We start from the raw sequence: 16,771 nt of genomic DNA, 5'->3' as shown, positions 1-16,771 counted from the left end.
GGTTGTTTTGCATGGGAGGACGATGGGAGCTCGTCTGTGTGCACCGGACAGATCATCGGAGCCTTGTTAGCGAAGGAGGGCCGCCTGACGGATTACCTCACGGTCGGGGTGCGACAAAAAGTGTCTCCACGCCATTGTTGGAGTGGGACCCGCGTGCGGCTTCGGCCACTTTGGAACTGCCGACTCAATTGACGCCCTCGCTGGAACAATAAAGCTGGGTTGGGCCGATTATAAGAGGGATTTTCTTTTATTTTATCTTTTCCCCTGTCGTGTCGTTGTTAGTCTGCGAGTGGAGACGTCTCAATTAGGAATTATAATTTTTACCTCATCTTTTATTTTTATCTCTTGCATTCTTTTCATTAAATCCTTTATTTCTGCATTTCATTCCTGTATTGTGGATTTTGCTTGTCCCGTATTTGTGTTTGTGGGTTGAGAATAAAAACCCCGTGTCGGCCATTCGATCAGATAAGGCTTCGAACCTTCCCACGCACATGAAAAGATATTCCTGCCAAGTTCGAAATATGCCTCGGAGTGAAAGCTCATTTCGGTCATCCGTCACCCAGGGGTCTTAACCCCAGGGGACACGAAAATATGTAATGATAGCTTATCCAATACTAGCAGGAGTACCCAGCGTTGTTTAATCCTGCTGGCATTTTGAAGAAATACATTTGTTTTGTTTTTTTTCAATTTTGTGTGTGCCTACAACACCAATTGGAATAATTTTATATTACCTTTCACATAGCTACAAAGGCTCAGGCACAATAGAGCGATTATTTTTAAATCCCCCAAAAAATCAAGTTTTTTTCTTCAAAATTTTCTATTTTGTTTTGCCCAAAACACTCACTGATGAACCTCTCAAAGTTTGACGAAGATCCATTCAGCCATCTGATAAAAATGGCGACACAGACACAGATATAGACAGACAAACAGCTCTCTTATCCAACGTTACTTAACTTTACCATCACTACAACACTAGAAACTTGCACATCTCATGCCCTATGCTGGCATATCAAGAAATGTCCGAATGTTCAAGGCGCTTGGCGGCAGGGTTTAACTTCCACATACCCACTCATTCTTCATTGTATAGTCCCCTTTAGCATCCATACCTCAGGCTTCAGACCCATGAGCCAACTGTCTGAATTACTGCACGCCTGAGATTAACACACGCTCTTTATCCGATTAGCAAAGTAATGCGACACTGATTAGACACCAAACCTGTGGTTTCGCCACTAATCGTGAAGGATGAATATTGGATGATTTGTTAATTTACACTTCTCATTGTTAGTGCTCAGCAACAAAAGCAAGCTGTTAAATCTCTTTAAGGGGGCATTCATCTATCTATTATGTAAGCAATTATGTGGAATTTTAACCTCTTGCCTCTTCCATACATGTATGTTCCATACATGCCTCTTCCCTTCCTCTCACTTGTATACCCTCCCAAACTTATTTACTTTCGTCCTCACTCCTTCATTACTCCCCTTTTTCTCGGTCCTATTTTCCGCATCATCCGATCTGCAATTCCTCTTCTCATTTTGAATTCGCCAATTTATCTCCAGCTCCAACCACCTCCTATCTCTCGCTCCTGCCCCAAACCTCACCGCAGGTGTGAATATGTCCCTTCCGCCAAGTGACTGCACACAGTTTCGTTTGATGATTAATGAGCTTCTGTGTTCGTGTTATAATTCCCATTATGACTATTACTTGAGTGCAATACCTTTCAATAGTGATAAGCCCTAGCCAGCATGATTTGTTTTTGTGCTAATATGATGAGTTGTTTTTAGCCCATGAGGAACATCTAGTGATCATTGAAATGCAAAATATATCCACACTTCAACTTTACATTGGATAGAAATATGATGTAAAGCCAGCAGAGTAGTGCGTCACATGGGGTATGCTGATGTTCAGCCATCTGTCCTTTAAATCTTGTAGACATTAAGATTATACGTTATCTAAAGCAAGAGCAACATTTTGCAGTGGGATCTTGCTCACATTCCAAGTTCTGTTTATGAGTTGAGAGAGGAGTAACCACATTGCTTTAATGGCACCCTTCCTGGTTTGAATCCTATTGGTAAGCCGCGATTTATAGCCATTTCTATGACAAAAACCACAAAGTTACTCGAGGTAATGAGCCATACTTCGCTCACTCAACCATCATTCCCATCTGATCTTTCTTTCGCAACACCTCTCCCCAAATCCCCTCCACAATCCAGGCTTCTACTCTCAAGTTTCTACCCTGGCAAACATTCCTGAGAATATCATGCCCTACCTTGCAGTGCTGAGCAGGCCAATGGCCATCAGTCGTGAGCACATAGTCATTTGGACCGAGGCCTACATAGACAACATGGTATTTTGTGAATCGGCTTGCGAGCAGTTGTCAGGTTGAATGAATTGCAATGTTGTGCCTCAATGAACCCTTCTTGGCACCATTTGTGTGTGATATGACTGGCATATTCACTCTTGTACACTTCACGGTGAGCTCAGTGAGTACAGGCCTGCCTTTCATATAAAGCCCAGGGGAAATAGAACCTGCTATCATCCATCTTTTTCTGCTCTTCCACTCTCCCCCACCTCTCCTCACCCCCTTCCCTTCACCTCTTTCTCCACCTCTCATTCTCTCTCTTCCCCTATCTGTCTATCTTTATGGTTGATTGGATAATCTTCGGATGCAACCAAGGCTGTGGACCCGCCGTTTGGAGAGCTTCTGGATTGAAACCTCGACGGTTGACAGTCTTCAGCTGATGATCCGGATGATCATTGAATCAGTCACTCGATGAGATGAAGGAATTATTCAGATCTATCTAAAATTTATGGTTTATTTTGGTGAGGTATCTCCCATAAGCCTGTTTTTTCTGTCCGTGCTAAATCCACTACATTCTTTCGCTTTTATCCCACTCCCTCTCTCTCGTTCTCTGATCATGCCCTGTTTTCTCTTGAGGTTCACCTACTTGAGGAAAATAAAACGATTCATTTAATTAATTAGTCAAAAAAATTGATTCTCTTTTTCTCCCCATCCCCTCCCACTGGCTGCTGGTACACCATGTTTGGACATTGCTCCAGCTTCCCCAGACCGAAAAGGTGAGGTGTAATGTAATCATCGATCGTCACAATCAATTCAATCACAGTCATTTTTTCACTTAGGTTTCAAATACTCACAAGATCTGTTGCTAAAGCCTTAATGTTTTCAAGTTAAAATGTGAATTCTGCTTTATTCTGATACCTTGATCTTTTCCAGATGCTGAGTTTTGACTCTCAGGATAACTTCTTCAAGACTACAGTAGCGATGCCAGTTTTCAGTGGAAAAAACGAGACGGTAAATATGAACAATGTGATCTGATAGCTTTTTTCTGTTTTTTTACTTTTTTACAGGGTCTAAGGCTCACGGAAGAGTAGGAACACAAATTGCATGCACATACATGCAGACAAATAAATTTGACAACACCGGACTTGATTTCAGACAAACACAGCGACTAAGCTTGCGGTCATTGACATCACTTCACAAAGCACTCTTGTGACCAGCGACGCCATCTTTTCAAGATGGCGTTTTTCTCTCCTCACTCAGCGAGGCAACTAAGGAGGAATTCCCTACTCCCCTTGGATGCCAACAGCTACGATTCGTACATGCTCTGTCCTTTAAATGCTGAGATTAAAGCAACGACGCATCACGTACCATTTTCTTTGGTATACCTCGGCTGGGATTTGGAATGCCTCCGCTGGGATTTGGTATGCCTCGGCTGGGATTTGGTATGCCTCGGCTGGGATTTGGTATGCCTCGACTGGGATTTGGTATGCCTCGGCTGGGATTTGGAATGCCTCGGCTGGGATTTGGTATGCCTCGGCTGGGATTTGGTATGCCTCGGCTGGGATTTGGTATGCCTCGGTTGGGATTTGGAATGCCTCCGCTGGGATTTGGTATGCCTCGGCTGGGATTTGGTATGCCTCGGCTGGGATTTGGTATGCCTCGACTGGGATTTGGTATGCCTCGGCTGGATTTGGTATGCCTCGGCTGGGATTTGGTATGCCTCGGCTGGGATTTGGTATGCCTCGGCTGGGATTTGGTATGCCTCGGCTGGGATTTGGTATGCCTCGGCTGGGATTTGGTATGCCTCGGCTGGGATTTGGTATGCCTCGGCTGGGATTTGGTATGCCTCGGCTGGGATTTGGAATGCCTCCGCTGGGATTTGGTATGCCTCGGCTGGGATTTGGTATGCCTCGGCTGGGATTTGGCATGCCTCGGCTGGGATTTGGTATGCCTCGGCTGGATTTGGTATGCCTCGGCTGGGATTTGGTATGCCTCGGCTGGGATTTGGTGTGCCTCGGCTGGGATTTGGTATGCTTCGGTGGGGATTTGGTATGCCTCGGCTGGATTTGGTATGCCTCGGCTAGGATTTGGTATGCCTCGGCTGGAATTTGGTATGCCTCGGCTGGATTTGGTATGCCTCCGCTGGGATTTGGTATGCCTCGGCTGGGATTTGGTATGCCTCGGCTGGATTTGGTATGCCTCGGATGGGATTTGGTATGCCTCGGCTGGGATTTGGTATGCCTCGGCTGGGATTAGGTGTGCCTCGGCTGGGATTTGGTATGCCTCGGCTGGGATTTGGTATGCGTCGGCTGGGATTTGGTATGCCTCGGTGGGGATTTGGTATGCCTCGGCTGGGATTTGGTATGCCTCGGCTGGGATTTGGTATGCCTCGGCTGGGATTTGGTATGCCTCGGCTGGGATTTGGTATGTGTCGGCTGGGATTTGGTATGCCTCGGCTGGGATTTGGTATGCCTCGGCTGGGATTTGAAAATCCCAGACTCAGAGTGGATGCTCGAACCAATATGCCACTGAAACCTACTGCATGTTTTGCAAAATCTTAAAGCACGTTTTGTTTTACACATCTAACTTCTTTGCATGACCATATTGGCTTATCAGCGAGAACACTGGACCAACTTCACAGATCACGCATACGTATACAGCGACTCCTGCCATTTTGAATAGATAAAAAAGAATTGGCCATAATTATTTATTTATACGTATTTGATGTCTTCTTTTGCTCAAAATGGAACCGATAGAAATTTGAACTTTTCAATTAAAATAACCACTTGAATACAGGTCTATAGCAATATGACCGCTACAGGCAGCAGTGAGCATTTTCTACAGGCTACACAGTACAACTACAACACTGCCAGCATTGGAAAAGTGTCGACTTATGAACACACTTTACACATACTGTAAAACTATATACACTACCGTAAACTCCCGATGTTCGCAGATTCACAATTCGCTGTAACCCAGCTACTTGCGGGTTTTTTTAATGTGTACTGTTCCTACATTTGCAGCCCCTGTGCTACAGATACTCACGGGTTTTGCGGGTATAACCCATAGCCACTCATCCATGGGCCTCCAAACAATGGTCACTACTACAGTACTACTTACTAGTGCTCGGCCAATATCTGTCGGTAATTGGCACAAGCTGATAATATTGGTAATTTTTCGGTAATTGGCGTTGGCCGAAAGGAGTCGCTGTGAGTGCCGATTACAGTACTGTACTGTATTGTATAGCTACAACCCCAATACCTTGTGTAGCTTTCACCCTTGTTCCAGACAAATTTCAATAAACAAATTAAAAAACAAAAAACAATGTTGCATTATAGACGCTTCCAGGAGATGCATATAATTAATCATTATTCTTTATAAACGGCTTGCAATTGTCATGTAACAGGTAGAAAAAATTGGCTCGGTAATTTGGAAAACATGTTAATACAGCACACGGCTCGAAAATTGGGTGTTATCGAATTTATTTTGCTTTGAAACTCACAAGTGGTAATAACATAACATTCCTAAAGCACACCCGATTCATATAAATTAACCAATTGATTTAGAAACAGCCGCAAGTAATTGCTCATAAGCTGCTGAGGTTAAAAGTTAAAACCTACTGTACGTCCTTCCTGGCCATACCAAGCAGGTAATGTGTTACGCAAACGCAGGTAACAAAGTAATGGTTGGCCTCTCGCTGAGGTTGTTAAATCACCGGGTGAGTAGCCCCCCTCGTGCACCGATACCTCCTTTTATAACACTGAGTCAATGGAACAAATGTTCAGAACGGAATCCCTTTGTAATAGTAATGGTTTATCTTCAACATAGCTCAAGGTGAGAGAGTTGGAAGGACTTCAACAAAGTTCATTGCAACCCCTCATGGCCTAATCCCCTTTTTCCCATTGAAACCATGCCCTGACATTCGCATATTCGAGATTCACGGCAGTTTTCAAGAACATATTCCCCGTGAATGTCAGGGTTTTACTGTACAATACACGACTAAATGCTATGGTGCTTCATATTTTAAACAATACGATTGTGTTTCGCGTACTTGTCAGACAATTAACTCATTCAGTGAAGGACATCGGAGAGCCTGAGGGATTTTCTGAAAGAAGCCGCACAAAACAACCAGATTTGACCCAGATTCGCTTTGTTTCTTTGAGCAGATTCCTTTGGAATTCCTACAGTCTTTGCTCATAAGCTGCTGAGGAATTATGGGGAAAGCTGCTTTGCTCATAATTTGTAGAGTCTATACTCTACAAATATGGAATTATGGGGAAAGAAACAGCATATTGTGAAACATTAAAAGAACTAGAACGGCAATTGGTAGATAGCATACCTCCATCAGGCTAAACACTTCACATTTTGTATCCCACTGATAGGTCGGATCTGGATTCGGACCTGATCCAAAATCTAATCGGCTTGTTCTTGTCACACACCCAAACTCTCCACCAAATCTACTCTGAATCCGTCCACAACTTTTTGAGTTATCCTCTTCACAGACAGACAAACAGACAGACAAACAGACAGGAGTGAAAACAACCTCCATCCACCTTTGGTGTTGGAGGTAACCAGGAGAATATGGATCAAAATGAAATATATATTCCCTTACCAGGATAACTCATTGAGATATAGAGGTCTTAAGGGAAGTTCAAAAGAGACCAGTATGCGCAACCACACGGAGCATACTCAAAACAGCCAATTTGGGCATATACATTGTATAATATGAAGCATATCATCAAATTAAATGACTACATAAAGTGTTCTCATGATGTTTTGAAAAAAGTGCAGTTCAATCAAATAGAGCCTTCATCCTGCCCCAATTATTCCCATCTGGTGATGTGGGTGAGCGAAGGGGTCAAGAAGAGGTGGAAGGGGCTGGGATGAATCAGGGCCAATTTTGTCTGGAATCAGCTGGCCAGGTCTTACTATGGCAGGAATTTGTAATTTAGCCAGGGTGCTGGAGATAACTCAACTACTCTTTGCCAAAGATGGATCTTTATCATCCACCAACAACCAGTGCTGGTAGGCGGGTCATCCGCCTTAAGATCCCACCTCCATGACAGTTTATCACCATGCATGCACACCAGGGTGATTATTACCCTGCGCTCGCGAAGCGAAAGGCAGGGTTAAGCACTCGGGTACGTACGAGTTCTCAAATGTCGTGCATACGTGCGTGTCTGCATTTAAAAAATTCATTTTCTCGGCAACAATTGGTCCGATTGAGATGAAATTTTCACCAGAGGAGGGACTCCTCCTGTAGAATATTTTAATGAATAGTATGACGTCACACGTCACGTGGTACGGGCGCCATCTTGGAAAAACGTCGCACCTCTATATCTCTGAAACCACTCCATGGAAAAAATTGAGACCCGGCTCATTGTCAAGTACTCCCCATGGGGAATAAGGTATGTTAATGACGGTGTCATCGGTGCCTTCGTTATGACGTCTGATCGAGGCGAAATTCCGATGATTTTTGATGAAAATATAACATTTGTGTCTGCATTTCAGTAAAGTAAAGTGTGTGCCGTGTTAGCATTTTAAAAATTGAAACGTGGCTCATTGTAAATAACTCCATATGGCGAATAGGTGCTGTTAACGATGACGTCATTGGTGCCATAATTACGACGTCATAATTCGACAGGGACAATGCTTAATCTGATAAGTTTGAAATGTATTGAGCATGATCTGTGCAACAATTATTGAGAGAATATAAATTTATGATGTCATCGCTCACGTGGTCTGGCAGCCATATTGGATCAAAAAAAAAGAAACGTTCAAAAATAGAAGAGTTGGCTCACACAAAGTTGACTGCGCAGGGTAAGTATTCTATAAATACCATTTAGTTTATAGCTGGACTGAGATTCAAACCCAGGGGATTAAATGAAGAAAAAGCGACAATGTATTTATTATGCACACCCAGTAAGGTGATCCAAAAATGCAAAAAAATCACTTTTTTATCTGGATTTTGATGCTCTATTGGATTATTGTTAGAAATGGTCTAAATCATTCACCCAAAAAATATTTTGCATTTGAGTCATCTATAAACTCATACACACTCAACATATCAATTTGTCATTTTGGTCAATTTTAATGACTTACAAAGACTTTAGAAATATTTTTTTCCTAAATAATGTCATTGATGGTACATACCCCAGTGAAGTCCTCATGGTCGAAACATGAGTCAGACATGTATGAACATGTTTCAAACATGTTTCAAGCATTGTCAAACATGTTTCGACCATGATGATTTCACACTCACAGGCGCAAGCGCATGCAAAAAGTCATGAACCACAAAATGGCTTAGTACAATAGTGCATGTACGTTTTCCACCTAGGTTGCTATTGGATTGTTCTCATTTAGCCAAATTTGGTGAAAAACGCCATATTTCAATTGAAGTGTGTATGAGTTTCTAGATGGAATTGAGCGAACATATTTGGTGGGTGAATGTTTTAGACCATTTCTAACAATAATCCAGTAGAGCATCAAAATCGGAGAGATCGATGTTTTTTGGACCACCCTAACATACAGGCAAGGGGTGTGGGTGGACTAAATAAAGGCCCCACTAAATTGCAATTTCTCATGAAATTATCTTTTTTCATTGCACCTGTTCCCTAAGTCCTGCTTTTCCCTTCTTCCTTCACCTTCCAGGTATTGCTTTATCACTCCTCATTCACCCTGTTCCCCCACCCTTTTTCTCTCTAACTTTTAGAATTAACATTATTCTTCAACTATAACTCTGAAATGCTTTTTATAAAATCTATTTCTATAACATATGTGCAAATTGTCGGTCCTCCTGATTGTGGCTTATCACCATGGCCACCCACCCAGAGGTAAAACTCTCACACTAACAACCATCAGCATGGATTCCACCAGACAAGGAAGGAACAGCATTAATGGCGCCATATCCCAATATAATAGGGGTTGGGCCTCACCCGGAAGTATGGGTACGGGGGGACAGGTACCACCAGTTCAGAATCCAATTACTGTGAGGATTGTTTTATGGGTGAGCAGGAATCAGTCAAATCAAAACAGAACAAAAAATGAGGGCGGGGGTGGATGAGGGAGAAGGACAAAATAGAGGGATACTTTGAGGAATAAGGGATATGGGGAAGAATGAGGACAAGGGGAACACACAGAGGGTGAACAAGATGGATACAGCCGACAACGCTTAATCACAGAAGGGGAAGGAAAAACTGCATGGAAACCCAGAAAGAGTTGTGCTTTTGTGGATTGAGATGGTTGTGGACCTAAGATGGTGGTGAACAGCTGTCTTGAAGTACTGGATGGAAGAATGAGCTTGAAGAAACTGAGGAAGTTAGTTCCATAGGCGGGAAAAAGGGAACAAATGAGTGGAGGTGAGCAATGATTCTGGATTTGGGAGTTCCACTTGAAGGGGTTGCTGGATGACTACATGCACCCTTCAGAGCCCTGGTGTTCTAGGGATAGACAGAACATGGAAAGGGCAGCTAATGCAAAACCAGAAGGAGGTGGTAAAAGACGGAGAGACAACAAACCTGTCTGTGATATGAATCTAATAGGCCCAGCAATTCGGCTTCATTGTAGGAGATACCAATGATTTTGAAGGCCTTGTTTCCAATAGCATCAAGCTGAGCAAGGTGTGATGCAGGAGTGCCAGTGCAAAGTGGAAGACTGTGAATGAAAGCCTTGTCAGTAGATACAAGTTCAGATTTTCCAAAGAAAGACTTTGCATGAGAGAGGATTCCCAGTCGGCGGCCGGCTTTGAGGCCAACTTAGACATATGGTTTGCACAAAAAAGATCATGGCTGTTCAAGAACGATCATTGTTAAGAAGTAGATGGGAGGGTTTGCCAAATGTTCTTTTCGGAGAGACAGAGTGAAAGTGTGAGATGTGACAAGAAAGGATGTGGAGATTGTAGATGTTCTAATATTTGGTAGAAGAGTATGGGGTGGGAGTTTGTTTGAAAGAGACCACATTGACAGGAAATAGTGCAAGGGAGCTAGGCTGAGGGATTTAAGGTTCTCTATGGAGAGGGAAGGACAGAAAGAATGAAGTGGGTATTGCTTTGAGTAGAGGGTAAGCACAGCAGATAGATAGTGAATTTCCTGTTACTAGTGAGATATTCGTGCTATGCACGGGTGGGAGGCCAGAAGCAAACAGGCAATGCAGATACGGCGAATGCTAAAGCATGAAACCAATAAATTCCACATTCCTGCAGTACCTTCAGTCGCACGTCAGACATGGTCAGCAAGTTCGTGAAGGACTTCCATGAAAAACGTACCCGTTCGTTCATGTGTAGAAACACCGTGGGCCTGTGGCGAATCTGCATATGGCAATCCGCGAAGTTCACGTTCAGAAAGTAGAAACCATCACGGCATGTCGTCATTCACTTGAACTCGATATCTCTTTTTTAATTCCAAATAACATAACTCCAATCACAAATTAATCACGAAATAAACTTTTAACAACATTGTTAATGTTTCCTTCATTGTAAAAACTACCAAGTCAACAGTTAAAAGGATTTTGAGCCGATAGGTGTTACGGCCTTGGCAAGATCAATGGAGACAGCGATCTGTTAGCGTATACACCGCCCAAATAGCTATGTGGAATTCTCTCATGTCGAGATTAAACCCACGTCATTTGAACTTTGGCAGAGGTCATTATTTACTTATAATGATGTTTATATACGAAAACTGGAAAAACTGAAAATTGGAAAAACAATATACCCTATTTTACTCCAGGAGATCCCAGGATTACCCACCCAAAATATCGTTGCGATCCGTTCAGCCGTTTTTGCGGTACCTTCGAATGGACGGACGGACAGACAGACAGACAGACGGACGGACATATGGTGAATTATAGTAAGATATACATCAGGTGAGATGCTTGGAGTAGGTAGACAGAACATGAAAAAGAGGACTTCTAGAATACTCAAAATGACTTTGTGAGAGGTTTTTCAGAAGGGAAGAGAGTTGTTTTTTGGAATTGGTTTTAATTGTCATGTCCATCCTGAAATTGTTCGTCATCAAGGAGGTAAATCATAAATCTTTACATGGTGGTAAATGCTATGAGAGCAGAAATGAGAGAGGAGAATAGATTTTGGAGACAGCAGAGGGTTTGGAACTTTTTGTACCAAACTCAGAGGGAAGAATGGAAGATCACCTATAAGAAAGACCCCACAGGAGCCATATTGATTATTCCATAGTGAGGCCGAGGATCGGATCCTGGATTGGTGATGCATAGTATGTATACTCCACTGTACCACATTTGTTGTGTTAAAATTATGATGACCGTAGTTGTGTAAAATTGTGATAAATCATTTACATTCATTCATTCTCAGTAGTTTGTTTCTCCAATTAATCATTCCTTTCCTGTGCCTCACACACAGAAGACTGATTGGTCTGCCATTTTGAATTGGAAGACTTTAAAATGCAGAGCCATGGGGAAAAAAAGGGAATTGAAAATAAAGTTTTACCACATGTACCACAAATCTCATTATCTTTTATAAAACAAAAGGAGAATGCACATAAGCCAATGCAATTTGAAAGCTATAGCAATATCTGCCAATGCGGGTAATTAATCATCGCGAAATAATAGTTGAAAATAGATAATTAGTTGAAAACGAGTCAAATTTTATTTAAATTGTTTAACGTCCTTTTAGGGACAGTATTTCCTGTACAACTCCTTTGTTCTGTGAGCATGGAAGGTTGGCAATTACTGTACATACTTTTCAACAAAGACTGCGTATGATGTAGGCAGGAATCCTTAAGGGAGCACTACACTGAACACAGTAAAAACAACACTGAATCACAGTAATGCACTTTTTGATAAAATGTCTTGATTGAAAATATGCAAAACTATATATGTACATGTTGCTTGATATATGAACATTACATTGGTATACATTACATAGCATTATATTATGCATGGATACCATGGTAACCACATGCATACAAATGATGAATTACCACTTTTCAGCTTATATCTTCTCTATAACAAGTCCATTTACGTTCAAACTTGGTACATATATACAATACTAGGAAACAAACATTTTAATTGATGCATTTGTATAATTGGCATTTCGTGTTGCCATGGCAACCATTAATCGTCCAATGAGAATTGACATCCTTTAAATTAAAAACCCAAGGTCATAATACAATAAAACTCTATTAATATCTTTGTTGGGTCATTATCAATATCTGTGCCAAATTTGAAGTGAAAAGAATTAAGAATTCCAAAGTTATAGGGGAAAATGTAAACTAATATTATGTAAACACACATTTGCTGTAAGTGGCCATTGACATCAGGATTCCGTTTCCTATACATTGAAATTACAATTGCGTACAATGTTTTTCCATTATTTCATGAATCTGGAGTTCACTTTGCAAGTTTTTTCATTCTTTTCACCCTTGTACTTGTATGTTGATGGACAAACGCCTCTCCAAACTCCCCACTACCATATGATTGGCCTTCTTCTTCAATAAAGCTTTCCTCCTTTTTTCTTTTTGCCTTTGAAATATTTTCCCGTATCTTTGTTTCCTGAACGGAAGCTTTCCTAGCAGCATGGTACAAACTTTTTTTGTCTTTTTTTTCTGCTGCTGCCTGTGTGTATAGTGCCCCCTTAAATGGAAAGTTTACAAATTATTGGCTGTTATAAAGGTTTGTAGGATTATATGAGAGGCAGATGTTAAGGTCTTGTGAAGTATAAAAGGAAGAGATTGAGTCTTGCTGATACAAGTCATCTTTCCCATCCACGTGAGCAGAAGATCCGTGGCGTTCTACTTGGGGTCGTGGGCTTGGATGTCCCAATAAAGGATATTCTTCGTGTCGTTCCTCGCTACAAGGTACGCTTCCAGTGTTCCCTGCTGCTCTTGCTCTCTGTTTATCTTTGTGACTCCACCGTCATCAAAATGTGATGTTTTCGCAACGTAGATATCATGTTTCAGAGGAGACGTTGCATATATATACTCAAAGGCAAAAGTTATTGTGACACACAAACAACAAACAGAATCAGTGTTAAACTTTTACTGCCGCGAATGAAATGTCATTACATGGAAAGACAAATGTTTCAAGGTATTGTAACGATCAACAGTCCAGAAGAACAGCGCACCTGGCATATGCAAATGAGCCACAACACAAGAGCGGGTTCACAAGCAAGTTCACACGGTCAGTGGCGAGTGTGTCCACCTTGTGCATTGATGCAGGCCTGGCACCTTCGCCTCATTGAGGCCACTAAACGTCGATGAAGGTCCTGGGGAAGATCATTCCATATCCGAGGAAGGATTTGGCAGAGTTCCTGCAGCGTTGTTGGAGGATTCGGATGACGTCGTAAACGTCACTCCATTTCATCCCAGACGTATTCAATGGGTGACAAATCAGGGGGATCTTGCGGGCCAGGGTAACACATTAACATTGTTCTGATTAAGCTACTGCTGTACAACTCGAGCAACGTGTGGTCTGCTCCACTGTAGACGTCGACGTCGAAGTTGTGGCGTCAGAATTGGCCGTCGGGCTAGGCGTCCTGCACGGATGCCGTAGACGCGTAGACGTCGTCGAACCGTTCTCGCAGATACACCTCTGTTGCCAGGTATGGTACGTGCTGGAAGGGTTGCTGGCTGGAACCTGTGTCGGAGGTGCGTGGTTTGAATCCATCGGTCTTGACGTGGGGTCGTCACTGGTGGGCGGCCACTACGGGGACGGTGTATAACTTGATTGTTTTGCTGAAAACGTCGTCATAAGTGCCAAATGGTGTTTCTACGGACGTTGAATCGACGAGCAACGTCACGCTGCGAGGTACCAGACTGAAGCAGACCTATAGCTCTCCATCAGTCATTTTCCCCGAGGCGTGGCATGTCGAACTTGTTCCAGAACGATGAATAGAGGTGTTTTTCTGACTTCTGCACTTCTTCAGACCGCATTGAGTGGAAATGATAAGCGTCTGGTTGTCTGGCCTTTTAAAGTGAACATTGCTGGCCATTTTTCTCGAATATGTCATGCTTCTTGCAAATTTCGTGCAATTCGAACAACAACTGCTTGGTTGCGTTTCTTCGACCATTTTAACACACTCTTTCTCTGGTTCGAATCCAAGAATTCATTCACAAGATTACCAATGAAAAAATTCCATGTCACAATAACTTTTGCCTCTGAGTATATTTTGACTATCCTGCCAGGCCTTACGATTTACACTTGGATACCTTGCACTATCATACTAAGAGTAATCCTCAAAAGTGATACAAATATTTAACAAAAAAAGTAATATCGGAAATTTCTCAATAACAATTCTCAATAACAAACTCACAGACGGTTCCAAAGAAGAGCCACTGCTTCCTTAACATGCAAGAGGTGAAGTGCTGTAGAGAGTATGGTTAATGTAGCTTGACATTGGAATTCTCTTCCCTCACTCACCCTTCTGCTTCATTACCAGAACTCTCACTTCCTTCTTTCTCCTTCCCCCCTGTTCTCTTTATCCACCTATATTGTCCCAATTCTTATCCAGCTTGGAGGTCATGGCTACGCATTCTTACTCACTAACAATGGCTACATTCTGACGCATCCTGAACTTCGGCCTTTGGTTTGTTATCACTTGCACTGGTCTTTTCAGATAAACCATTCCGATATTAACGCTCTAATTACTCTGTTAGCCAGAAAACAGAGGTCCTGTTAATCTTTGCTACTCCCATTCCTACTTGTGCCCAGTACACAGAGGATGGGAAGACGAAGGTGAAACCGCACAGTGTGGACCTTTCTGAAGTCGAATGGGGCCCTCACAGTGAGATGGTAAGACTTTGGCATCTTCTCAACCCTGCATCATCATTTTTGGCAATTGAAGGCAATGGTACTGCTTAAAGGAAAGGAATAATTTGAAATAGGGTACTTACTCTGACTTTGTATCTGATCCTTTTTTTTCTGATCCTCATAGCTGCGGACAGCTATGGTCAACCGAGACACAGGCACCTTTACAATGGCCAAACATAATATTATTGATGAAGTAAGTGTTTGGTTGTATATTTTTTTTTTACCATACACAACTCATTACCATACATAACAAAATGTGATATTCAGTTTGGTTGTATACTTTAATAGGAAACTACTTATACATTTTAATGACTATTACCCCATGTGGGTAGCGATGATCATGGAATTACATAATTTTTATTTGAATTTTACTTCTTTTTTTTGTATACAAGGTCGAGACTCGTGTAAGAGCTATCACAAACATCACAAAAAAGACAAACTGACACATAAAACATAAAACATATGATAAAGGGAGTGGGAGAACAAGATGGAGAGCAGGGACATCGGGAGATCTGTGGGAGGGAGAGGGCTTGGGGGGAGGAGGAATGGGGAGGGGAGGTTGAGGGGGGAGGGAGGGTGGGAGAGGTAAAAAAAAAAACAAAAAAAAACACATGGACACTGCTTGGACTTCCAGGAAAGAAGTCGGTATTTCAAAAAAGTGGATCTGCGGTGAACTAACGGGGGTAGAAAAGATCAAGGTTTTGGATGGGGGAAGATAAGAGATGGTGGCAGGTTCTATTTCCCCTGTACAAGACAGAAAGATCACCAACCTGCCTGTGGTGAGTGAACAAAGTAGAACAGGAATCCGAACATGAATCGGAACATGAATCGGAACATGGACCTACAGGTTAGCAGTACTTTGGCTGTGAATTTGGCAAATTGGACAGAATCTCATGCCAATTGCATAAGCGCACAGAGGAGTAATGTAATTGTTATATTATGTCTGTCTGATTGTCACTCAAACAAAACTGAAAATCATTCCAAACAAGAAAATTACTGTTTTTAGTGACGTCATAAAGGACACAAACAACAGGCATGATCAGTTTTATCTTTTCTTTGTACAGCCTTTAAATTTTTATTTCATTTCAGTTGAATTATATATTTGAACACTGCAGAACACAAGTCACCTTGTTTGAACTTCAAAAACGTTCAGTTTAGTACTATTTGGGCAAAAAAAAAATGCTGACTCGGCCAATCAAATTTGCCGCATATGCTCTGAGGGTAATAATGAGATTCGCAGTTACAGTGAGACTTGGACAAAATGGTGGCGCATAGCGATGCAATGACAGAAGTAACTTCCCAGATTAAATTAGGATAAATAATCCCAGATTTAGTGCTGCCTTCATGCACCATCCATGTTCTTAAGGAAAAGCCACCATTTTTAATGACATGTGGTATATTGTGCTAGACCAGTATAAAAGTAACCTTTATTCTCTTCATGGCAGCAACAGAAAGAGATGTCACAGATCCGACATTACTACTATACATCGATACGAGAAACTCCATTCAGGTGAGTGGGAAAACATGCACGATATCATCATGCAATTGCAACATATGACATGAGGCTCTGACACTCATCCTCCCACATGATATGATCAAGAACCAGAACGTGCAGTTCCCAATCTATATAATAATAGCGTAAGGACTCGACTTTGTTATCCCTTTTACGCTGCACCCAGTGACCCGATGCCCACG

General features: G+C 42.1%; 1 protein-coding gene across 1 annotated transcript in view; it reads left to right on the top strand.

The window, feature by feature from the left end:
• The window catches only part of CACNA2D3 (calcium voltage-gated channel auxiliary subunit alpha2delta 3), a 253,184-nt gene that overhangs the window by 147,886 nt on the left and 88,527 nt on the right, over window positions 1-16,771 (top strand). Inside the window, exons 12-19 of the mRNA XM_078775301.1 lie at window positions 2,211-2,344; window positions 3,058-3,075; window positions 3,233-3,310; window positions 13,045-13,125; window positions 14,778-14,852; window positions 14,978-15,058; window positions 15,201-15,269; window positions 16,522-16,586. Of these exons, the coding sequence (XP_078631427.1) occupies window positions 2,211-2,344; window positions 3,058-3,075; window positions 3,233-3,310; window positions 13,045-13,125; window positions 14,778-14,852; window positions 14,978-15,058; window positions 15,201-15,269; window positions 16,522-16,586 (601 nt within the window). The remainder of the gene's footprint in view (window positions 1-2,210; window positions 2,345-3,057; window positions 3,076-3,232; window positions 3,311-13,044; window positions 13,126-14,777; window positions 14,853-14,977; window positions 15,059-15,200; window positions 15,270-16,521; window positions 16,587-16,771) is intronic.

This window comes from Myxine glutinosa, chromosome 4 (assembly GCF_964187855.1).
Source record: "Myxine glutinosa chromosome 4, kmMyxGlut1.1, whole genome shotgun sequence".
NCBI lineage: Eukaryota > Metazoa > Chordata > Myxini > Myxiniformes > Myxinidae > Myxine > Myxine glutinosa.
The sequence above is the reverse complement of the archived record's forward strand: the minus strand, read 5'-3'. Positions and strand labels throughout refer to the sequence as shown.